This window comes from Dermacentor silvarum, chromosome 8 (genome assembly GCF_013339745.2).
Source record: "Dermacentor silvarum isolate Dsil-2018 chromosome 8, BIME_Dsil_1.4, whole genome shotgun sequence".
Classification (NCBI taxonomy): Eukaryota; Metazoa; Arthropoda; class Arachnida; order Ixodida; family Ixodidae; genus Dermacentor; species Dermacentor silvarum.
Window position 1 is genome coordinate 81,878,652 of NC_051161.1, and position 25,844 is coordinate 81,904,495.

Genomic DNA, 25,844 nt, shown 5'->3' on the forward strand with positions numbered 1-25,844 from the left:
CCAGCGCCTCTGTGCCACAAGGAGGGCCTGCATGGTCGTTCGAAATTGGGACAAGGAAGTAGTCCACGGACGCACAAGTCACACAGCACAGACGCTATTCAATCTATATCGGCGAGGACAATTAAAGTACTAGTATCATTGTTTCTGTGCCATCTGGATTTGCGCTGCTTAGTCGGGCTTCTGATCAGCTACCAACTTGCTCAGCTAGTAATTTCAATTATAGGGATATACAGTAGTGTCAATGTAGTACAGCCACCCAATTATTTATTAATATCGCGCCCGCACTGAACAGATAGTGCGCCAGTGCCTTGCTTGGAACAGCATAGACAACCATATGCTGTGACTAGCATGAGCTTATCCTTAAGCATTATTATTAAGGCCTGAGGGTACAACACTCGTGCCATATTAATGAAGAATTGGGCAGCTGTGCGTGTTCAACTTGTTTAGCGTAAGAAACGTTATAACAGATAAAGCATTTAGCAGATGAAATTAATAACGAAGCCAAGGACAGCTTTGAGGGGAGTAACTTATTATTGACATGCAGAATTAACAGTGAATTAGGATTAAGTTAGCGCTTATCTTCATGTTATATAATAACAAAAAAAAGTCCGCCTCCATTCCACCCTGTGAAAGTGAATGTACAGCGAAGGTAGTGCGGACGTTGAGACAAATACCACCACCCCAACTGACATTAGAAGCCGTTACACAAGCACCACCCACAAGTGCATCACGCGCGCATGCACGTGTGCAGAAGTCCAGCATACATCCTCGTTCTTCTAGGCCGTGCGCCAAGCGCAAGTGCCTTATTGAACTAAATTAATGTTTAATATGAATTGCATCAGAAAATGTTTACGTAAAGTATGATTTGCACACAAGCTGCAGACACGATAGCTTCGGATTGTGATACGAATGTATGAGAAAACATAAATCTGTTGCGCGAAAACTGAAAGACGCAGCCCTTTTTCAGCTGCCATTTGAGGTCTGTCTGAGTGGCCACGGCCGTTAAGTGGTCGTATCGTTAGTACAGCATACATCGTCATTCTTGTAGGCCCTACCGCCAGTAGCGCACCCAGGATCTCTGCCAGGGGGGGGGTTGACAGTTTGCCGATACCATCTAAACAGCACTAATTTCAATTTCTTCACGGGGAATTGTCAAAAAATGCGCTTTTTGCGCCAGTTTGCGAGTGTGCAGACGACTGCGGTCTTACATCTTAGTTGCAGTACTCAAAGGCACAAGGAAAGAAAAGGGGTTGAACGAAATGGGGGGGTTAACTCGGCCTCAGGGGGGGGTTACAACCCCCAAATCCCCCCCCCCGTCGGTGCGCCACTGCCTACCGCCCAGCACAAGTGTGTTATTCAATTGAATTTCTCAAAGTAAAATGCGTCAGAAAATTTGTGACGTACGACTTACACACAATGTGCAGACATGATAGCATTGGATTGTGCTTTGAATATACGAGAAAACATAAATCTGTTATGTGGAAACTCGTACCCAAAGGTGGAGCTGCCGTATTTTGGGTGAGCACACCATGAAAAATCCCTACCAACTAGAGGCTAGCAGCTTAATAAAATTGAACAGCAAGAAAAATACTTGCATTTTAGTGTAATATATATTGAATGCAATGTTTCAGAAAGTACTAACATATACAGAGCTTCCTCTTTGCCCTGGAGTAGTAAGTTACTGCTTCAAAGCATTCTTTTCCTGCTCCAAAGAGCAAATTTGTCTGCTCCAAACTGCAATCTTTCCTGCTCTAAAACACCGAAGTGCCGCTTCAATCACTGTATTTGGCACATGCACGTCAAATTCCATTCGCTACTAGACCTCAGGGCATCTGAGGAGCTTGTAAATGAGAAACAGAGCTTTCAATTACCTGGGCACAATGGCAATGACATTACTGGAACATGGGAAGAGCACGTCAGCAGATACACATACAGTGTTTTGTTTGTAGAAGGTGTGAAGTGTTATACTACAGCACCGCACATTGTTTTAAAGGGACGATAGCATAGTGAGACTGGCTAAATAATAAATCGAGACAGATTCATATATAGGCTGCCTAAACATGAGCCTTTAATACTGAATGACTGCTAGTTAGGCAGAAATTATTTCCTGTGTTTGTGCAGTGAGAAAACTGGTGCCCCCTGCGCAACAACCCCAGCTCCTCTGCAGTGGAATCATTCGGAACATTCCTCACTTCCATCATCCTGTCTGCCGCGAGACTCCAATAAGGATTGTTATTCCTGATATATTCGAAAGAAACGAATATTTGACAACTCAAATAGTGAATTCTAGGAGCGAATACAAAGCAAATGGCAGGAACTGTTCGATTCGTATTCTAAATTTAGAACAGTATGAACAAGTGGGAGGAAAGGCAACGTCAGCGCTCACCGTGTGTCATATGTTTACCTTTTCACTTCCAGCGGGAAGATTCACTCCTCTTATAAGATTAATGTGCAGGCTGCCATTTGAATTTTCAGCTCTTTTTCAGCTTATATCTATGTATAATACTTTACAGACAAAATTTTCACTAGGTGATCTGAGCATCGTGCTTGCCTGTTTCAGTGATGCTGTTATCTGGTGAGAGGCCCTTTCAAAAGCCCTGCAACACTTCAACTTGTAAACCAGCTCAGATCTCCTGAACATCTATGCCTAATATTATTCCTGTATCCTCGAGCCTACATGTTGGGTGAAAAGAATGTCTGCTTGTCAACTGCCTGAAACCATGCCACTTCTTAAGTTTATGTTCCCACACTCACATAGTTCTTCAGCCAATGTCACAACTAAGCATTGCTTTTCATAGAAGCATTATGGTAGTACAGTTTTAAATGCTGAATTTCGACATTCTATCTGAAGTCCGTAGGTGGCGTGACAAGCTGAATGCAGGTTGTTGCAGACATTTGTTCAAGGATGTTAGCGTTATTGACTGAAAGTGGTGCTCAAACGGCAGTCATCTCATTTCGCATTTCTGTTGCTTGAGGACACATTATGATAATTGACTACATCTTATGTCCGGCAGCTTCAGAAACATATCACATTCCAACGATTGGGGACTATGTGGCAGAATGGTGTGAAGTGCATGCAGTGTTGGATGCCATAATAGAGACAAAAAAAAACATGAGAAAGCAAATTATATTCTTCAATTTTTTACTTTTTATTTATTCTTTTTTGTAGTAGTAATTTGTTTCTATTTTGCCGAATGATTAAGCTAACCAGGGGATGTGTTTGCTCTTGATCACAGTGGTGCTGGGTGAGCCTGGCGTATACTGATACAAAACATGTTATATTGTATGAAATGAGCTGTCGAGTATGTGATCCCCATGCAAGATTTGTGCATGAACAAGCCATCAACAAGCACTGAAGGTTTTCTCAGGGTTGTTGGCCCTAATATGCAAGCCAGTGCATTTTCTTATGATAAAGACCATGGTTCGTGTACAATTTTCTTTATAACTTTGCAAACGGGGCTTTTGGCAGAAGGCAGCACTTTCCTTTAAACGTCTTCACTCATTGAATCGTAGGTTTTCTGTTCTCCCCACATTGACACCGCTCTGTCGAACTGGAACTTTAGTGACTATCACCATCACTACAGGCTTCTCTTGTCCATCAAAATCTGTACTACGTACAGATTTGTACAGCTCTGTACTACGTAATCTACCGCTACAGTCAGCACTGTTCATAAGCACTTACTCTGGGATTTACATCAAATACACCTTGCAACACATACTTTTGCTTTTCACTAGCCCATGAGCAGATGACATAAGTACATTAGGTGATCGTACTGTCTGCTAAGGAGCTACTCAAACGCTGCTGATTAAAAGACCGCATGATTACGAGCTTGGTGGCTTGGCCACGATTGTTTCAGTGACATAAGCTGTGATCAAATTTGCTACAAATAAGGGCAAAATGTAGTTTAATTGCAGTTGAGTCTTTAACTGGAGCCAGAAAAAATGAAGTATGGCACTAGGGAGTCAAGAGCTTGGCTTTTCACACTGCTGGTTGCACAATCACTGCTGTTTGAATGGTATAATAACATGCACCGTAGCGAGCACTGTTTTGGCTACCTGGGAGTTGGCATATTGTATTTTGAATGCAATTGTGAGGTGTTGTCCAGTTTTGTACGAAATAGCAATTCTCGTCTTCACCAAGTGCTTTAGCTGAGGCAAAGTTGCTTCAAAGCAGGGGCTGCAAGTCTGCCTGGAGTTTAACTCATTTGTGTAAGAAATGGTGTTCTGGGCATGCATGGAAGTTGAAATGTTGCCTAGCAGGTCCAAGACTATTTTGCATGTTTAGTCGCTCACCTTTGCCAGCTGGAAACATTCCTACAGCATAAGCTGTTATGGGCTCATTCCAATAGCCGTTTCAGTTGGCGAAACAGCTATTTCCACTGGCGTCCGTCGCAGCTATCGCCAGGAATAAGAAAAAAAATACCCAGTTCCCGCCAGGATCGAATCCGGGCCTTCTGCGCGGGAGCCAGCTACTCTACCAGTGTACCAAGAGAGGGCTTGCTAGCAGCTGCGGAAACATGCCCTATACATGCATCCTAGCATGCAAAGAGTCGCGCGATGTGAGATGCGCACCGCGTAGCGTCAATATGTGCACACTTTGCACTGCAGTTGCATATTATAGCACCACGTTGCACGCCATGTAGCAGTTGCGTAGGTAGCGGTACAAGGAAAATAGAGAAGTTTTGAGGAAGAAAAAAGAACATTAAGGAAGATGTATACAAAAATGCTCGAAGGAAAAACATGTATAGCATACGTGATTAAATCAAGCAGGCTAGGTGAGAATTTGTCACCACCCCGTTTCAAAGGGGATGCCAATAAATCATCATCAGCAGCAGCACCATATCGTGCCACTTGTTGCGCAGTGAGATTAGTGTCGATACGTGCAAACTTGGCATTGCAGTTGCGTTGCATTCCACCAGGCGTCGCGACATGTCGCAGTTGCATCGTATCATGCCATGCGTCAAGGGATGTGATATGTGCGCCACATAGTTTCGGTACCTGTGTTTACTCTTCGGTACATCTTATGGTGCATCCTCGTAAGGTGTGAACCGCTGCTGAAAAAGCGAATCGTAGAGCTACGTGCGTGCAGCTGCAACCAGGCAACGTCGGGCTCAGCAGACCGCTTTGCAGATGGCAGCACAAGCCACAGCTCACTGTCGACACCGGGCGGACAGTCCAGTTCGTTCTCGTGAAAACGACGCAAAGAGACTTCGCTGTGAAGGCCCTCTAGTGCGTGCTTTCAAAAATGAAGCTCCGATGGAGCCGCTCCTCCAGCTTACACTGTGACTGTGCTGCGTGGGCCCCGCATGCCTGTGGGTTTTTTTTTTGTTTTGTTTTTTTTGTTTTTCGCGCCTTAACTTGGTTTCAAACACAGATATCACCTTCAGGAGGAAAATCTAATTGTACTAGCGTCTGCTATCACCATAAATTCAAACTCAAACAAATATGAAACTTCTCCAATGTGTTGTTCTGTTACCAGGTTCATCTGCATTCATAATGTGGCTGAATTCAAATTACGAAATGTACACTTGAGATACACCATGTTTAGAAATCAGATACAAGTCACACTTCCATGCAATTACATATGACAAGCATTCCTCTTCATGTTTCAATTTTTGCTGATGGTACAAGGCTGTTGCGCACAGACATCGCCTTCAGGAGAAACGTCTAATTGTAATAGCATCTACAAGAACCTTCAACATTGTGTTCTACCTATTGTAAGAAAGATTTTAGTTCGCTCGGTGTGGAGATTACATTCTTACATGTGGGACTCGAGTGCAAACAATGCACTTGAAAGAAGATGAACCAAAGCATTCATATTTTTCAAGGCAATGTCATGTTTGTCTAGTGCAAGCCTATGTTCATGTGTGTCCATGCTTGTGTGTGAACACGGACAGTCGAGTTTGTACACTTTCTTCTGCATGTCTGATATTTGTGACTGACTTCCTTAATGGCAATACCTGCTGATCCAACAGCTGGTTTTTCTGCAGGTACTGCAGTCTGTCACAAAATGGTTAAGGCCAACACTGTCACTCTCCCACCCACAAAGATACTGAACTTCACTCTTGCGGCCATTAAAGGCCAGTGTATGTAGCTCCAGCATACAAGAGCTTGTACCCTGATGACAGGTGTGTTGGCCTTTCCATATTTACTGTGCATGGTTTAATCGAGCTGGCTCCCTGCGTTAAACTTGTCCCAAGTTCCAACCTGTCATCCAGATTTGGCACATGACAACAATTTTTACAGACTTCAAGACTAAACTCTGTGGGTGTCAGTTTTTTGATAAGATTAGCAGTTCAGTGTGGTAGTTTTTATGCTGAACTTGTCTTGGAACATTTCCGAAGTCCCAAGGACCTCTGTCACAAAAGACCACATAAAGAGTTGACCACTATGTCTGCCTCCCAGATTTGCAAATGTCTGCAGATGCTAACAATGAATAGATTAAACTCATCATTCAGGTAATGCTCTGAAGATTTTGTAGAAGTCTATTTCTGAATAACAACGTTGAGTTCGAAATTGGGCATATACACGCCATGGTTGCCCAGTGGCTATGGTGTTGGGCTGCTGAGCACGAGGTCGCGGGATCAAATCCTGGCCACGGCAGCCGCATTTCGGTGGGGGCGAAATGCGAAAACACCCGTGTACTTAGATTTAGGTGGACGTTAAAGAACTCCAGGTGGTCTAAATTTCCAGAGTCCCCCACTACGACGTGCCTCATAATCAGATCGTGGTTTTGGCATGTAAAACCCCATAATGTTTTTTTTTTTTTTTTTTTTTTAACTTTGGGCATATATTTGCAATTCAGTTAAGGAAATGCCCAATATGAATTGACTAGTAGGTGGCTCTTTTGGAAGTTTGATAACAGTCACTAGGAGAGCAAGAAATGAAGATTAAGCTTCCTTTTTATTTTTTCAGTATTGCATTCACGCACAGCACCAACAACGTTGTGCAAGATGGCACAGATTCCACTTAATTTTACCAATTTGTCCTCTTTCTTGCGACAAAAGTTGCCAGCTTAAGTTTTCGCTTTATTTTGAGTTCAATACATGTTTGCTTTCGTGCATGTGTGCATTAGTGTAGCATTGACCAGACATTCCTGCACCAATGGCGACTGAGCATTTGTGGTTCCAGAGTGCCTCGGAGTAGTTCCTGTGCTTTTCTTTTTGTTCTTGAATTTTGATTTGCTCTGTTACACTTCATGATTTAAACTATGTGGCCAGCACGCTCAACTAGTCTAGTTGTGCTGTGTCATTGCTGTACTTCTCTTTGCTGTGCGTGTGTCCGTCCTGTAGCGTGTCTTGCTGTTCTAGCCTTTGGTGTACATGCCACCTGAACTTGCAACAATATTGCAACATCTTTCATGGAAGTCTGGTCACTGTTTTTGCACCTCCTCGCATTTCTGCAGCTGCAGTTCACGAGATGGAGCCAAATGTTCCTAGCTGTATGTGATGAGTGGCTGTGATGAATGTTACCAAGTGTGTGACCTACTCGCAGACCTGGCAAAACGCTGTAGCAGATGGGAATTGTTGCTACAATGTTGCTGAGTGTTAAAATCTTGTGTTTAAAACACGCTTCATCTTCTTAGCATTTCAATGTTATTCCAATGACATGTTATCTGCTGCGTTTTGTCTATTGATATTCTTGCATTTTGCTGGTGTTATATATCTGACGGCCCAATAAAGGACGTTGGAATGGGGTCCAATGTTAGAGAGCCAGTATTCAAAGATAAAACAAGGTCTTTTTCTTTTATTCTACCACGTGAAGCAACAAGCATTCTGGCATGTTTAAAATTACCAAGCTCAGTCTTCAATGGGAGGCAAGCCTTAGAAGCTTATATTTTTTTAACGCTCTTCAATTTATTTATTTGTAAAGATAATGCTTCTGCTCAGATAACTAGGTTCTTTGTGTGTCTTTGCGACCAACATAAACCTGTGGGACCTATGTGAACATCTCTGTTAAAGGTATGCCCTATTAGGAACAATATCAACATCGACTTCAGTGCATTGTGTGCCATGAATGTACCAGTAAAATGGCGCAAGCTTTGAGAGCTTGCTTCCTGCATTCAGTGTTGACGTTCACCCAGAAACTAACTCATGGCAGTGGTCACACTGGTGAATGTAGCTTTATAGTCACTGAACAAATTGTTAGGGCAGCATTTCTCTTGATGACATTTAGTTTATATGCAAATGAATGTTGCCATACAGATATACAGGTACATCCTGAGCAGTAAGTCAGGTGACTATTCCGTAGTCAGTTGCCTGCCCAAGCATTTACTTAACTGATCCTTCTGCTCGTCAGACTCACTGCAGCACATCTTTGCACGAAGCTATTATTACCATATCTCAGAGTGGTCTTGCAACACTTTTTGAACACTGAATAAACCTGCATAATCCCCTAGACAATTCAGAGCATTCTCTCAGCAGGAACCTTACAGCTTCATTCAAGGGACTGACTGGCATTTCAACTTACTGGAATCCCTGCCTTTTTAACATTTCTTTAATTTAGCCTCAAGGCCAGAAGTGTTACTGCAAAGAGTGGCCAAGAACATAAACAATAACACAAAATACAGCGCGATGAAGTTCGATCATGCCAAGCATAGTTTGATAATGTTGATCAGTGTTGTACGAAATTGTGCACTTTGTTCAATTGCATGAGCGGTTACAGAAAGGTGTTTCCAATCTTGCAAGGTCCTAAGAATAAAGGACTGATATCAGGATCTAGTGCGACCTAAAATCCCAACCTTGTGATGACAATTAATGCACTTTTAACGCTTAAGCCTTCTTTGGCGAGTACCCCGGCAAAATCTGTTCATCACGCGAAAAGTGTAATGCCTTGTATCTGCACAAAAATGCATAATTTGCGAAGTTACGACATTTCATCATTATGATAGTGTAAATGTAGATGATTAGTAGCTTTATAAGCGATATGAAACAACTGAAACCCCCCTTCCCCCCAAAAAATTGATCAGAGAGAATACCCATAGAAATACATAGGGCACCATAGAAAATGCATGGGGAAGCCTATAGTTGGGGTGGGCCAACTTGAAATTTGGGGGTATGCCTAAGTGTACTTGGACAATTCCATGTGGAGTCTCTACAAATTTTTTTTACATTCCTATTAATAAGTTTGTAAAAATTATGCAGATCTAACACACGGAATCCATGTGAAGCGAAGGTTTAATGAAGTCATTGATTAATGCTATAAAATTAGATGTGATGCGTACACTTGTCTTTATTTTTATCCTATGGATCGTGTAATCTCATGCAATGTTCTGTTTATGTATAACACCATTTACAAATTGTGCCGAAATGCAAAGACCAAATCAGGCAGATGCGCATTGTGAGACATCGATGCAGCGATGTCACGAGGGTGAAGGCAATGTGTGATGCTTGTAGTGGTGAGAATGGTGATGAAAGATATATATTCTCAGAGAAGTACGAGACATATATAAATACGCTTAAGGCTTCTTGTACGTGTCGCAGTGGCACGTACCGAAGGGTTTAAGAATGGAGTAGCCCACGTACAAGAAACTTGGGAAAATCAAAGCTGTTAAATACCATTAAGAGGTCTGTGTGCTTTTGAGATACCTATGGGCCGACATTATATATATGCAGGTTTTATGTCGTGATTTTATGCCACTGGCACTAACATTTGGGGCTATACTGGGTGTTTCACGCAACTTGAACCAAATATTTAAAAAAAAATAGAATGGTACACGTTAAGACTAATGAGACCCATCGCAAAAGAGAAAAATGATCGCCCATGGCGTCCTGCTTACGTTGGCAAGATACAAATTAGTCGCACTCCTAAGCAATAAGTTAGGCCAGTGGTTAACACGGATGCGAACGTGTGGGCATTCAACAGATAGTCAGGCTTCATTCTTTGGAAACACAATTTTGAGCGTTGCAATCTACAAGTGCAAGCGACCAGTGATGCCATTTTTTTTTATATATTTTGCCCGGAAACAAGAACCGCGTGAAATAAAATGTGCAGTCTGTTATATAAAGTTGTTTTTGAGCATAATAATGCAACTTTTCATGTACAACTTACACCTTAAAAGGAATATTTCAAATTTTTGCATAATTTACTTGCTTATCGCACTTCAAAAAATATTCCAAGTGGCTCAAAACAACCAGTTCAAACAATGTTCCATTAGTCTCATTCATTTAAGGTGTGTCACGCTATATTTAAAATTTTTTGAAGTTACGTGAAGCAACCGGTTTAAGCGAGAAGCTTACGTACTTGCATAGTTGCACCAAACCCCATGGGCGGTAGGCAAAGAAAACTTCGCTTTAAAACAGTTCCAACTGTTCGGATTACCCTGGATATTGCGACTCAGCACTCCCTGTGGCAGTTGCAAAAGTGACAAAATCTTGCAATTGGTAGGGCAATGGTACCATGTAGTGATGAACAGCGGTATCACAATGCCAATGCTCTGGCCTCCAATATTGGGAGACACGATGGATGGTCACACCAAAACCGAGTGCAGTTCAGATGAAGACGAGTTCAGTAACTTTTCGTTGGAAGAGGTTCATGCAATGTCCTTAATAGACACATTCCCTCTTTCATAAAAGTTGTTGCAACGTCCCTTTAACTCTCTCGTCACTGCTATTTTGTTGATTCGGTCCTGGCGTTCTCACTAGACCTGCTTGCAGAACATCGTCATTTGGAGGAGAGGCCAGGTTTGGCCTGGTTTTTACTGAATTATTTCTTTGACCTAGACACCATTGAGAGAGAGAGAAAGGAAAAGAAAGACAGGGAGGTTAGCCAGTGTAAATACCGGCTTGCTACCCTGTACTGGGGAAAGGGGTAAAGGGAATAAAAGGTGATAGAAGAAAAAAAAGTTGAAGTAAGAAAATTCACGCAATAACGCGACCCTATGCGCTACAACGTTCAAAGCCGGTCGCACAATTCACAAGCCCTTAAGAACTTCAGCAGAGCCCTTAAGGCCTTGACTGCCGAAGCCCGTCTAGACCAGTGCCCTAAAACTTTTTCCTCTGTGAAGGGGTGATTGTCCAGTTTTTCAAGCGCAGTCGCGAGCACTTTTCTTGGCACATTGTAGCGGGGACAGTCACAGAGGAGGTGCTTGATTGTCTCCTCGCAGCCACAGTTGTCGCAAGCAGGGCTGTCGGCCATTCCAATGTGGAAGGAATAGGCGTTCGTGAATGCCACGCCGAGCCGCAGGCGACACAGAAGTGTTGCTTCCGCTCGTGGTAACCCTGGTGGAAGACACAGTTGCAGACGTGGATCCAATCTGTGGAGGCGTGCGTTGCTGAAGTCACTGGTGTTCCACAGAGTCTGCGTAAGCTCGCGTGCGAGGGAATGAAGTTTTGTGGCTGCGTCTGTTCTCGACAGTGGTATCGATACAATAGGAGACACCATTGAGACTTAAAGGGTGGCAGAGGAGGACCCGCCGTGGTTGCTCAATGGCTATGGTGTTAGGCTGCTGAGCACGAGGTCATGGGATCGAATCCCGGCCACGACGGCCACATTTCGATGGGGGCGAAATGCAGAAAACACCCGTGTACTTAGGTTTAGGTGCACTTTAAAGAACCCCCGGTGGTCCAAATTTCCGGAGTCCCCCACTATGGTGAGCCTCATAATCAGATTGTGGTTTTTGTACATAAAACTCCATAATTTAATTAATTTGGCACAGGAAGGACATACATGTCTCCCGGTATGTGAATCCAAAGTAGAAAACCACCTCCTGCACTTAATTACTTGTATAATTGCTGTGTGTGTGTGACACAACTGGGTGCATGCTAACTGCATTGTCACACCAAGACTAAGCATCCGTGACAATCGCGCCAGTGTCATACACACTGTCAAATGTGGAAAAGGAGACTTGCCATCTAGTTTGGTCCTTCATATTCGCAATTCATTCCGACATAATAGTGCATTGAGGTTTTGCCAGAACTATATATTGCTTGCGTTGTCACCATAGACTGATGACTATCAGTTTAGCTCGTACATTGCACTTGCATTAGTCAATAAAATTGGTTTAGATACATGCAAGTGGTTTATATTGGTCTTCTGTCTTCACTATTGCGGTCTCTGCAGGGTTGTTGGTGTAAAACAAATTAGAAATGCGGCTAAGAAGTAAGTGTGGTGTTTAAACAATGGAAGTTTGGAAGTAATTATGCTTTACAAATGCCTTGTGATGTGGACTTAGCATAACCATCACTCTTTTGCCCTCCTCACTTCCTCCCATTAACCGTTGAGTGCTGGGTATTTTTCCAAAGTGCAGCAAATTTCAATTCCTTTCTGAGTAATTCATTAGCAGGCTTTAAATTTAAATATAATTGATTGGCAATATGTTCTAAACATTTTACAAAGCTTCTAATTGAAGTCAAACAAAAGAAGATATATTACTTAATGAATTCAATTAGAATGATTAGTGTTCTTTATTGTCCCTTGAAGACACCTCATGATCGACATCGAAGTCCTCTAAATTGGAGTTCATAAGAAGTTATTGAATTCGAGCATCGTTCAAAAAACTCTCTGGCTTATTGTGTCAATCCGCCATGTCGGAAAGCGAGAGACGCAACCAACAGCAACAGTCAGTATTGAGGGCCTCGATGCGCTCCCTCTGCCCTGCTCCATGCAACATGGCGGGCACTGCTTGCCATGTTCGTTCTGTGGCGACACATACTTGATTCGTGGCTTTCAGACGAGTATCTTGTGAATAGAAGCGTTCATGTGCAGTGCGTAACTTGCATTGGTAGCAGCTCCGTGAAAGCGCAGCATGCTTAATGTTTAACATGTTTTTACACATAAAACAGTTTTGAAATGTTATTGGCTGTCTATGCCTATAGTATAAGCTCACACGACATGATTCACCAGTACCTCGAGATGCAAGCACAGACAAGAGCAACTTCTGTAATTCTGGAGGCCAAGCCAAAGGTGCACGACAGCACTCTCTGGAGCTGCTATGAAGTATACTTGTGCAAGTGAAGTACACTTCTTGCAATGTCAGCATCGAGCAGAATGCACATTCTCAACCGCTCAGTATACAACATTTTTTTTTAGAGGAGTGGACTAAAGGGCAAGAAAACTTGCTACACATCTAAGTGTTCAGTTAGAATTAAAAAAATTGACTTGCCATCTTGGCCCTGCGAAAGTGTATGTCCAGTGAAGCTGTTGAAAACTACCACTACAACTGCCGAGGGGAGTATGCAAAGCTTTACTACTTTATAGTAATAGTAGTAATGGTAATACTGCTAATTTTGACAGCATGCCACTGGTCCTATTTCCTTTTCTTTTCCCTTGGGTACCCATAGCGGTGCTGCAACAACAATGAAAGCAGTTTCTATTCTGGTTCCTTTTATATATGAAAGGCTAGTGACGTTGCTCCCCACGTCGCAAGCTGCCGTCGCCGCCCTTGCTTGCGCAACAGTAATCTTTACCGGGAAATGTATGTGGGGAGCGCTACGTGCTTCGCATCGTTATCAGGAGCACCTTGTCATCAATGATGTGGTTTACATGCTTGTTCTGGCATGTTCTTTATTGAAAAGAGTGCTGTGCTGCATGTATGTTGTATGCGTGATACCAAAGAATGTATGCACTTTTCGCTTCAATCGCTGAAGGTGCTTTTTTTCCGTAAGGACGCCCCACGAAAAACCCCAACTAGAGACTAACAGCTTCGCTGCAAAAAAGCAGTTAGTATAAATGTGTATACCTGTACTTCAATGAATTTTTATTGCATTTTTTAGGTCTGAATATAGATAGTGCCATTGATAATACTATTGGTACTGCCAATAGTTTCTAAAGAACCATCAATAGTCAATTTTCAGATATATTTGCATCACTACATAGATTACGAAAATGAAGATTTTAGAGGAGAGTCTCAGGGGTAAAGCAGTTACCACTGCGTGTAACATCGGGACTAAATTAGAAATGCACGGTGCCTGCAGCGACTGCAGAGCCAGAAACGTGGCCCGTTTTTCTACTTGGAATGGCCTCGGTGTATCGAGTGTCAGTATGATATCAAATAATGGTGCAATAAATTGTATTTATATTTAATTCCAAGAGAACACAAAGGCGCAGCATCCGCAAGTAGTTACCAAATACCACCCACTGCTGAATGTTGTGATTTAACACAAATGTTCTTGTTCCTTGATCGGCGCCATCGTGTTCTATATAACTTCTTATTTATCTTTACACAGCCGGTATGACAGGCATCGCATTTTTCTTTCAGTTTTGTTTTATCACGCACAGTTCACAATGTGAAGCATTCGAAACAACTTCCAAGTTTGCAAATAGGGACTATTCAATTTCAGGATCGAATCGAATAGGACAATACGTACTTCGCTATTCGACAGTGTTGAATATTCACACAGCCACGGTCACTAGAACAGTAGTTTAACATAAATTGATTTAACGTTTGCCTTTAGCATCTCTGTATCCTTTGGATAGCTGCAGACAAGCTCGGCTCACGCACAGCTACTGCATTTTCTTAATTATAACGGGCGCCTGATTTTTAGGGCCAGGAATGACAAATGCAATTCCCTTGATTGTTTATTCACCAGTTTTTCATGGCAAGAGACAGTAATGGTGATTTGTTTCCACTTGAAAAATGGTAATTTATTGCATCTTGGCTACACTGGACCATATACGTATAACTTATTGTCACCTACATGCTTATTACACTCAACAGCCAGAGCATCTTGTACCTAGTGCCATCCGTGGCTTTTGAGGAGCCGCGTTTCTTTAACACCTTGCAGTCCATGGTAGCCTAACGAATTTATGGAGCAAGCACGAAGCTACCACAGCATTTACAGCTGCAGTGGCATGTGGATTGTATTGGAACACCGAAAGCTTTAATGCTAACACAGTTTCTGTTTGCACTCGTCTAAAGCACATGTCATTGTGTAAGTATATTTTCTGGAAAGAAAGTGCATATTAAAATCGAGTAAATGTGCCATTTCTGTAAACACCAGCAAAATCACCAGCCACTTCACAGGCATCTTGTGTACTCATAGAAACTGCAGGCAAAACCAGCAGACCCGCACACTTCCTCACCCAACGTGGCATCATCCGGTTTTGATACAGAAACCTAGTAGTACTCATTTTGAAAATTACTTAGGCAATGTAGTTCATTGAGTAGTGTGTTCAGCCAGTAGGCGATAGCTGATTTCAGTTACGTTTAATAGTGTATGTCAAGTTGACCAGGGATGAGTCTTGTCAGCAAATACCTATAAGGATGCAGTACACGAGAACAGGGACCAGAAAAGTGCACACATCATCAGATAACAGCACACTTGTATTGTTTCCTAGCTTATAGTCGTGCTTTTCCTATCCACATTAATTAATCTTTTTTTACCTATGAACTACCCAGTAGCACCTAATTTTATTCTAGTATCCAGCTAGCTGCTGGAAAGTACTATCAATAAACATTCATAACCTCTGAGCTCTAAAGGCAACTAAGGCGGGGAAGTAGTTTTAAATGATGAAGTTTGGAACAAAACAGCAGCTTACATGACTGTGCACTGTATTTTCTCTGATCCTGGTAACAATTTTAGGAACAGCACTGCTTTGACCCATTTTGAGCACGAGATCTTGGGTAAAATTGCATTATTTAAGCCCAGATTTATTTGTGGTGGCTCACTTTCTGGAAGAAACAACAACAAGATACAGTGTAGCGTCATCACTGCAATTAATCATCATCATGAGTCATAATCACTGCTGCGATCTCAGTAGCTCAGCTCGCAAGCCACGAGAGCAAGGAGAATGCATTTTCATTCTTAATCATGGGTCTTGGCAAGAATATTGTGAATCGCGCTCTTGGCCGGGCTGGAAGCTGCTGCTTCGGGGTTCCCGTTAATAGTAGAGATGACAGCATGCCACATTGACCACCGCCGCATCGTCCTTACAACACTGTCACCGTACCCTGCAGTATTTAGAATTCTGCTTTCCATTGGTAAAGCAATTATAAACACAACTAGCATTCACTGTACAAAAGAGAGTTTATTTGTGCTGAGTGAGAGGAGATGCAATGTGAAGGAACGAGGAGCATGTATATAAAGCTATGCACAGCTAGACAAGAGGATAGCTGGCACTGCTGGCAATGCCGCACTGGTTGTTCTTGTTCCTTGTCATGTAGATGTAGCCTTCGTCACCCCAGGTTGTGCCCCAACTGGAAAGCAAAGTGTACATAAGTATAATGGGTGCTGCAAGAACTTCAGCCTATCTGGAGAAGCATCCATGTTGCTGCATTAGGGCACTCAAGACTTTGCGCATTTTTTTCTAAGGCCACGAACAAGTTCAGACACTTTCAGTGGAGAAAACATGTACATGTGCACATGATACAAGGTTTCCGATTGGAAGTGCACCATATCAGACTGTCTCCTTCGTTCTTGCAGTAGCTTTCCATAATCTTAAGATTCAACAGATTTTGACAGGAAGAAGCAGGCTGCTTATGACATTTTAGTAGGCTATTGCAAATATCAAATTTTTGGGTCGATGTCGAAGCGAATAATAATTAGTGTCGAATAATTTCGAAGCGAATAGTTGTGGGATTTGCATTAAATCTTGACATAAGAGCCAGATGTCGACAAGCCCTAAAAAAAGTTGGTTTTTTTACTTGCCAAAAAAGATTCTAGAGTCAGTTTATTTTTAAAGTGCCGTTATTCAGATACTTTCATGCAAAAAAGAAATTTCAACATTTCTTACAACTATGGCAGCACAGCGCAATTGTTTACAGGCTCTTGTTCAGTTTTGTGCTTCAGCCTACTTGAAATTTTGCAGCGTTTGAGAGCACCAGCATGCTGTATCTTATATAGCCTACGAACAGGGCTTGGTACAATTGAAGAAGAGACGATTCCGACAGGCCCCATCTTGCTCCTGCCACCACCCGAAGCACAAGGACAAAACTCTTCAGTTTTGACTTCAGTGCAGTGACGTGCCTTGACCAGGATAGTTCACGGTCGATGGTTACACCAAGGAACTTGTGGTGTCTTACGACCCAGCTGTGTGCGGACGTTAGAGAGCATACAAGCTCAAGGATTGCGCACGTGCTTGGGCCTACCATGCTGCACCTCAACCAATGGAACCACCGTGGAACCTCGGGCTTGTCCCATCAACGTGTATATGCTCTGCGAACCTCTTCGAGTGCACCTACGCTTGTTGACCCGACATAGGCAACATCCCCTATCAGCACTCCCTGCCACACACCCAAACTGCAGTTTTTCAAGAACTATATTGCGTCATGAGAACATTCTGCCGTTTAGATTCTCTTCCCCATGCATTCCTAGAGCACCTCCGTGGGTCCTGTCTACACTGCTTGTTAAACTTCAAATCCCTGGGATTACAAGGAAGTCCTGTGTTTCATCCATTGGCCTTAAGCAACTTACCCTATCGCACATTTTTACAGCATACAGTGGTACTTCACACGTGTATACCGATGACTCTGTTACCCCATGTACCTCCGCCGCAGCCTTTGTTATACCGCAAATCCATCGCTCGAAGGTATAAATTAGACCACAAGTCCACTTCCGCAGAACTTGTTGCTATCCGCGAGGCAATACGATTCCTTGCAAGAGAGCCTCCTCGCATATGGACTTTATTTTGCGACGCCAAACCTGCTCTTCAAGCCATTGAGTGCGTTATGAGACAAGGCCCTTATTATATTTTAGCTCTAGAAATCGCAGAGCTTCTCGACATTGCGACCAAAAGAGGCCACCACCTCACCTTTCAGTGGATACCTGCACACTGTGGCGTGATAGGAAATAAACAAGCAGACGCTGAAGCTAAAATAGCTGTAAATAATGTGCCAGAAGTAAGCATTGCGTTCTCACGAACAGACACGAATGCCCTGCTTTGTTGCGTTATGCGAAACTCTACACTTGAGTACTGGACAAATCCTGATCGACGACACAGGCGACTGCACAAATGGGACCCAGAAATGAAGTTCCGCATGCCTCATAAACTGAAGAGGAGCATAACAAGTATGTTACACCGGATTCGACTTGGTGTTGCACTCACGAGGCGTTATACGCATATCATCGGCTGCAGTGACACTGGTCCCAACTGCGATCACTGCCCAGTGCCAGAAACAGTTGAGCACATATTTTGCTCATGACCAGCGTACGCGCGAGAACGGCAGAGCCTCATTTCTACTATTCAACGAGTGACTAAAAGACCAATATCTGACGAGATTGTATTAAGTCCTTGGCCTGATGCCAACAGCGCAGCTGTGGTCATCAAAGCGACTGTAGCCTTCCTTCAAGCCATTGTACTTGATGCACGACTCTAGTATGACCTCAACGTGATTGACATGTATATACGCACCTCCTAATCTTATCATCATCACTCATCGCTCTTTTTATCCCCCCCCCCCCTTCCCCAGTGTAGAGTAGCAGGCCAGAACAAACTAACGCTCAAGCCGACCTCTCTGCCTTTCTTCAAATAAACCTCTCTCTCTCTCTCTTGCGGCGGTTGAGACCACGGGAGCATCGTCGCGATGCTGCGAAGTGTGACCTTGACTGCACGAAGCTGGCAGTTTATGCTGTTCTGTGCCAATTCAGATTCATGTTTTCAGTCTACACGCGTGCTTAACACGTTCTGCTCTGCAAGTGCACACATGAAATAAATGTGAATATAAAACAGTAAAATCGGGGTGCAGGTTTTATGCGAATTCTGACTCGAGGTGTGGCTTCAGGGCAGTGCAACCCGTATTGCTGTGAAACCACCTTTAGGGCTAAATTTGCCATCAGCGTCACTGAAGAGGTGGTGAACAGAGCAGCTGGACGAAGATAATGGCATGGACGATTCGTGCATTTGTGATGGGAGACTGCCTTTACAAAGAATTGGCCGTTGTATGCAGTTATTTCCGCAGGTTATACGGGCGGATTCTTTTCGTTTTTCCGGAGTTGGGTGCGGCTTATACACAGAAAAAATATGTATCTTCATTTGTTTTGAATACGTACTTCGAAAGCTTCGAATAGTACTAGAATTTGAGCCAAAGGGAATATTGAATAGCATAATATTCAATCTAAATATTAAAAAATTTTGAATATTTACACAAGCCTAGATTTTAGAGATGCCCAACACATTGAAAAGACTGTCACTCATTATTCCAAAAGCCACAGAAGTCATGTGGACCATTTTTTGACAGCACACTTATGCCCAGGGTTCTCGCCACGGTGGGCAGCGGTGGTTTTGCCACCCACCACTCTGGCCGACTGCCCACCTCTAGGGATTCAAGTTTGCTGTACTCAGGGACAACTTTCTGTGCCTATGCAGTGGACGTTACGAGCCCGAGGGGCCGGCTTCCACAAGCGTGCTATTACGGGCAGGCCGCGATGCCGGTGGGTAGCAGCTGCACATGCTCGTGAGCCAGAAACAAAGGCCGGGAAGCTGGCGGTAAACACAGACGATCGCAGTACTAGACCTCGGAAAGTGCGACCGTGTGGCCTCCCCGAGAGCACGAAAGTCGGATTTCTCCACGTGTGTAGCTGGTACGGCCGCGGAAAGAAGCGCGAAAGAGAGAAGAGACGTGCACAGAAAGAAGGGCAAAACCCGATGCATTGTCACTTCTGCAATAGAATTAAAAAAAAAAAAAAAACGCTTTGCCTGATAGGCGAAGCATCGATTGCAAACTAGTGGGCAGCTATACGAAGTAAGGATAGTAGTTTTATCAGCCGTATCAACTTGTAAACATAGGCACACTAACTAAATTAACAAGCATGGTGTCGCACACGCACTAGCAAACATGAACTCATCTCTCTCGATGACTGCGGAAAGTCACTGTCAAAACGCTGTAGTGAGTAAGTGCAGCAGCAGCAGCGAATTGACCTTGGTCCAGCCGCTCGCATCAACGGGAACAAAGCCACGAAAACACAGCGCAGGGAGGAAGGAGTCTGCCCCCGCTGCAGCCTCACCAGAGCCTTGCGGCTCGGCGGGCATGCACGGTCGCTATTGTGCACGACTAGAAGACTGCACACTTTCTTCCCGCTTCCCGCCCTTGCGTGCATGATTGAGCCGCATCCCCTAGCTAGTTCACCCTTGCACGCTTTCACATGCCATAGAGCATACGGCACGCGGCGACGATTTTATCGCCCGTGGACTTTATATGGAACCTCATGACGACAACAATGGCAGCAATGGGTCTGGAGTATCCATATACAGTATAGACCACTTATAACGTAACCGCTTATAGTGCAGGACCGGATATCATGCGGTCTTTTCAGACTCCCGTTAATTTTCCCATAGCACTCCATGTATACACGTATCGCTTATAGTGCAGTTGCGGGAAACGAAATACCGGTTACAGTGCGGCTGCCTGGGAGTACGGAAGTCAGCGGAGACGGCGAACGCTCCCCTCAAACGGGCACCCCAAGGAGTGCTCGAGGAAGAAAGAGAGACGAAGTGGAGGAGAAGGGCACGTGGTGCGAACGAACAGCCAGTGAGGCTGAAACCAGAACCTTAAGTGCGAAAAAATATCACGGCGCGCATAGCGAGCGAGGGCCACGAAACTGCCAACGCTCGCTTCACAATAACGGCAGTAAACGAAACTTCAGGGAGGGAACGGGCGGCGCCGGGGGCACGGCACGGCGAAGGGCGCAGGCGGAGACCGTGGAATGTGAAGGAGGAGGGCGGCAGGGAAGCGGATTTCGCCTTGGCAACTCCGCCGCTTCAGTGGCTCCCCTCGCCCTCCCTCGTAGCTCCCTCACTTTCGACTGTCACCGTGCGCACCCGCAGGCGTCGCCGCTCCAGCCGGCCCAACGCCAGCTCCCCGAAGTTTCGTTTTCTGCCGTTATCGGGAAGCGGGCGTTTGCCGGCGTGGGCAGTTTCGTTGGCAAGCCTGGGACAGCGCCGCTGCTTCCCTCTGCGCCGTAGCCGCAGCGTGCAAAGTCAACAAGTGACTAAAAAGTAGAGGAAGCATAAAGGAGAAAGAAGAGTTCACTGCCATTTTCTACACGTGGTTACGGTAGTGTGGCTGAGACATCGGCACGTACACGCATGTTCCGGCGCAATGCAGAATCGGCGACCTTGCCATTTGAGAGAGGGTGAAATTTCCGCCACATTTTTTTTTCTTTCTTTTTTTTTTTGTTTTGTTCGCGCGCGACATTGAGGGGTCTCTCCTAAGCTTTTACTCTATGGCAGTGCCAGAGCAATGCCGGTCGGAGGCGCCGCCGCGTTGATTTGGTTCGAATTAACGAAATTCGACTGTAAATTGAATGCTAACGTTCTAACCGCATTCCTCGACTGTCGCATACGCGCGGCGGCTCGGTGCACATGTTTTGCATATGTGCGGGCCTTGAAAATTGTTGCTTTGGTTATAGTGCGGTACCGCTTATAGCGCGGATATTCGAGACTCCGGCGACTTACGTTATAAGCGGTCTACACTGTAATTGTTATCGCAATAATAAAAAAAGAGAAAGTCTCCTCCTGGTGTTTCTTTTTCCTCTGGCGCTCTCAACCAATCAGATAAGGCGACCTTGAGTTTTCAACACTATGACGGATTTCAACAAGTATTATAAGCGGTCTACACTGTAATTGCTATCGCAATAATAAAAAAACAGAGAAAGTCTCCTCCCGGTGTTTTTTGTTTTTTCCTCTGGCACTCTCAACCAATCAGATAAGACAACCTTGAGTTTTCAACACTATGACGGATTTCAACAAGTATCCAGAATAGCATCCCCTTAGGCTGCATTTGCAGAAATAAAGTCTCTTGCATTGTGTGATTGCACTCGAATGTCTGTTGTGTTCTCATTATTCAGTATGTGCCTGTGCCTCCCCCCCATCCTCATATGTACACCTCTCAAAACTTTCTGGGGAAAACCTTGCTTATGCCCCACAGATGTAGAATTCAATATAGCACATTTGCATCATTCCAACACATATTTTCGCTGCAGAGTATTGCAGGCACAGTTCGACTGCGATACACAATTTGCAGGAATCCAACACCCATTTTTTTTCTCGTGACCCGATCGATCAAGCTAACGTGCATGTTTCAAAAGACACTTTCACAAACAATTATGGAATACAAAAGTACCATTTGTAATGGCATACTAGTTAGAGCACTCGATTTTAAAGAAGTTTTAAGGTTGCACATTATATACAAACACACATGGAGATAGCTCAATAGTACATGTTTTTTACATTTGGTCTTACGCACATTTTCAGCTACCATTGCTTCACTACTTGGTGTGTTTGAGCAGCATAAGCACTTTATACAGAGCCATGCTAATAAAAGTGCCAATGATGACTATCGCTGTCGCTTCCACTGCCCTCGTCGTTTGCACCTCCCATATCCGCATTGAGTAGTGATGAGCGTGGGTTTCTTTGGTGGCCTCTTGGCTATTTCTCTCACCTGTGGCCTAGGCTTGCTAGTGAACAAGTAATGTACAGTCGAATCTCGATAATTTGAACGTGAAGGGGCCCAAAAATTTGTTTGAATTACAGTAAGTTTGAATTAAACGAAGGATTTACTCTTGAAGTATTCGTGCACCATAGCACCGTGCAAAAACGGTGCGAGTCGTGAAATAACGCAGCGCACCACCAGACAGCGAGCGAAGACCACGAAGCTGCCCATGCCGGCCAACGCTCGCTTCCTCATAACGGCAGAAAACGAAACTTCAAGGAGCAGGCTAAGCTGGCACCCAGCCGGCGGGGCCAATGGCGGATACACGCGGAGACCGTTAAAGATGGGGAGGAGGGCAGAAGGGAAGCGGATTTGGCCTTGGCAACTTGGCGCTGAGCTGCGCTCCCTCAAGGGCTGCAGAAGGTAGCGCCAACCTTTCCTTTTCTCATCCTGAACCACTTTTCCTCCTTCGGCAACTCCACCACTTCGGAGGCTCCCCTCTCCTTCTCTCTCAACTCCCTCACCTCACTTTTTTTTTTTTTCTTCGTGAGGGGCGCTGAGGGGTCTCTCCTAAGCTTTTGCTCTACAACCGGATCGGAGCAATGCTGGTCGAAGGCACCGCCGCGTGATTTGGTGCGCTGCTGAGAGCATTGTCAGAGTGCGGTATGTTCGAATTACCGGGTGTTTTCGCCCATTGGAATACACATAACTTTGATGGGACCACAGTGTCAGTTCGAATAAACCGGAAGTTCGAATTAACAAGATTCGCCTGTACAATATACAGTATAGACCATTTATAACGTAACCGCTTATAGTGCAGGCACGGATATAATGCGGTGTTTTCAGACTCCCGTTAATTTTCCCATAGCTATATGTATACACGTATCGCTTATAGTGCAGTTGCGGGGCACGAAATACTGGTTACAGTGCGGCTGCCTGGAAGTTCGGCAGTCAACCTAGATGGCAAACGCTCCCCTCAAGCCACACATACCGTATTTATTCGAATCTAACGTGCACGTTTTTTCCGATAAAACAGATCCAAAAATTGCGTACAGATCCAAAAATTGCGTGCACGTTAGAATCGAGTACGACCCTAAATGTGCATTACCATACAGCCGTCGGCATTTCAAAATGGCCGCCTCGCACGCGCGTCGAGCCTAGCTACTCTCTAGCCTAGCTACCGTAGCTTCCTCCATGTGCTGCAGTACACGTGCTTTGGCAATAGTCTACCGTCTGTCTTCATGTTTTCTGCGTATGCTCTATCAGCATGAAGTACCGAGTTCATCATGATGCCGCATTTAAAAGGAAAGTGGTCATGTGTGCGGAGACGAACGGAAATCGGGCCGCATCATGGCCGTTCGGAGAATCCAAAACTTGCGTTCGGGATTCGCGCAAACAAAAGAAGAGGATTTCCGCCAGCAAAGCAATGCGGAACGGTTTCAGTGGACCGAAGCAGGGCGTAATCTTCGACGATCCACTGCGGCAATACGATCACCTGGGCCCTATCTTGAAAGCAATCTGCGACGGGGAAAGTCCGCTATGCGCCGTGTTTTCGCCGCTTATAGGTCGCATTGAAGCGAGAGGCATGATAGCACGAAGGTCAATTCGCTCGCCGTGCTTCGTCACTCGAGCGTTTTGACAGTTCGTTTCAGTGGTCAATGAGCGAGATGTGTTCATGTTTGCTTGTGCGTGCGTGACACCGTGCTTGTTAATTTATTTAGTAAGCAAATACGGAACCTAGAGCACGGTGACAGCGCCGGCAGAAATGCGCCTGGAGTGTCCATTATCACAATAAAATACCGTATTTACTCGAATCTAGGCCGACTCCGATTCTAAGCCGACCCCCCAAAAGTTCGAAGTCAGAAAAAAAAAAATTACCTCGAATGTAGGCAGAACGAAAAAGCGAGGACAGCATTCGCAAAATGAAACAGCATTTATTAAATTTGAACATGCCGAGCTCATTCTATGTCACCATCGCTGCTAGCCTCGTCGCTATCTTCCTTACTGCTGACATCTTCAAACAGTGCGCTATATTCAGTACCATCAAGCGCATTAGAGATGCTGCATTTTTGGAAGGAGCGCACGATCAATGTTCCTAGGTAAATGTAATTCTCGTTGCGGCGCACACAAAAAGCATCTCCCGTGGCCCCCTCCAACGACAGACCGATGCCGAAGTTCCGCCTGGCTTGAACGTTTGACGATGCCTCTACGGCTAGCACAACTACCGTATTTACTCGATTCTCATGCTTCCTCGATTGTAACGTCGCACCCGTTTTCTGTGAGGAAAAAAAAAAAGGTCCTTTACAGTACCGCGCACCTCATGCTTTCAAACAGAATACAACTTTCTGTCATTTGAAAAAATAGATTTCCCCCCAATGCACTGAAGTTGCGATGAATAAAAAAAGTCGTAGTTTCGCCCGAAAGGCAATGCATCGAATGCGATAGCAAATTAGTAGACCGCTATTAACAAGCACGGTGTCATGCGCGCACGAGCAAACATGAACACATCTCGCTCGTTGACTGCGGAAACGAACTGTCAGAACGCTGGAGACGAAGCGCGCCTTCGTGCTAGCATGCCTCTCGCTTCAACGCGGCGGACTTTACCTGTCGCAGATTGCTTTCAAGATAGGGCCAAGACGATCGTATCGCCGGAGTGGATCGTCGCAGATTACGTCCTGCTTCGGTCCACTGAAACCGTTCCGCATTGTGTTGCTGGCGAAAATCCTCTCCTTCTGTTTGCACCAGTCCCGCTCACAAGTTTCGGATTCTCCGAACGCCCGTGATGCGGCCCGATTTCCGTCCGTCTCCGCACAGGTGATCACTTTCCTTTCAAATGCAGCATCATGATGAACTCGGTACTTCATGCTGATAGATAGAGCTGACGCTGAGAACGTGAAGACAGACGGTAGACTATTGCCTAAGCACGTGTACTGCAGCACACGGAAGAAGCTTCCGCATGCTACGGTAGCTAGGCTCGACGCGTGTGCGAGGCGGCCATTTTGAAATGCCGACGCAGATTTAGGGTCGTGTTGAAAGTGCGCGTTAGATTCGAGTAAATACAGTATTCGTTTAGAAAGCGGCACTATAGTGGCATTGCCCATTTGGTGCCATTACGATAACGCCACACCGCACGCCGATGCTGCACCATACCGATACTACCGATACGACGCAGGTCAAAATGGCGATGTCGCTCGTGTACTTCAGTTGGCTACTGGCGCGGCTAGTAGCAGCTGCGATGGCGCTAACTATGCACCGTATTTTTCTAGATGGCGCTAACTATGCACCGTATTTATCAGTTTCAGTTAAAAACTGGCGCGTTTTTTAAATCCTCGAATCTAAGCCGACCCTAGAGTTTCGTATGTGATTATTTGAAAAAAAAAAACTATTGGCCTAGATTCGAATAAATACGGTAGTTGTTTTGGCTATAGTGCGGTACCACTTATAGTGCGGATAATCGCGACTCCGGCGACTTACGTTATAAGCAGTCTACACTGTACAAAGAAGAAGAGCGGAAAGGAAGATAGGACAGATCCCGGTG

General features: G+C 44.7%; 1 protein-coding gene across 3 annotated transcripts in view; it reads right to left on the reverse strand.

The window, feature by feature from the left end:
- Positions 1-15,946: 15,946 nt before the first annotated feature.
- LOC119461488 (procathepsin L) overlaps positions 15,947-25,844 on the reverse strand; it is a 392,372-nt gene continuing 382,474 nt past the window's right edge. For all 3 annotated transcript variants that reach the window (XM_049673126.1, XM_049673125.1, XM_037722823.2), the window contains exon 8: positions 15,947-16,135. In XM_049673126.1, coding sequence (XP_049529083.1) covers positions 16,036-16,135 — 100 coding nt within the window. In that variant the 3' untranslated portion in view covers positions 15,947-16,035. The remainder of the gene's footprint in view (positions 16,136-25,844) is intronic.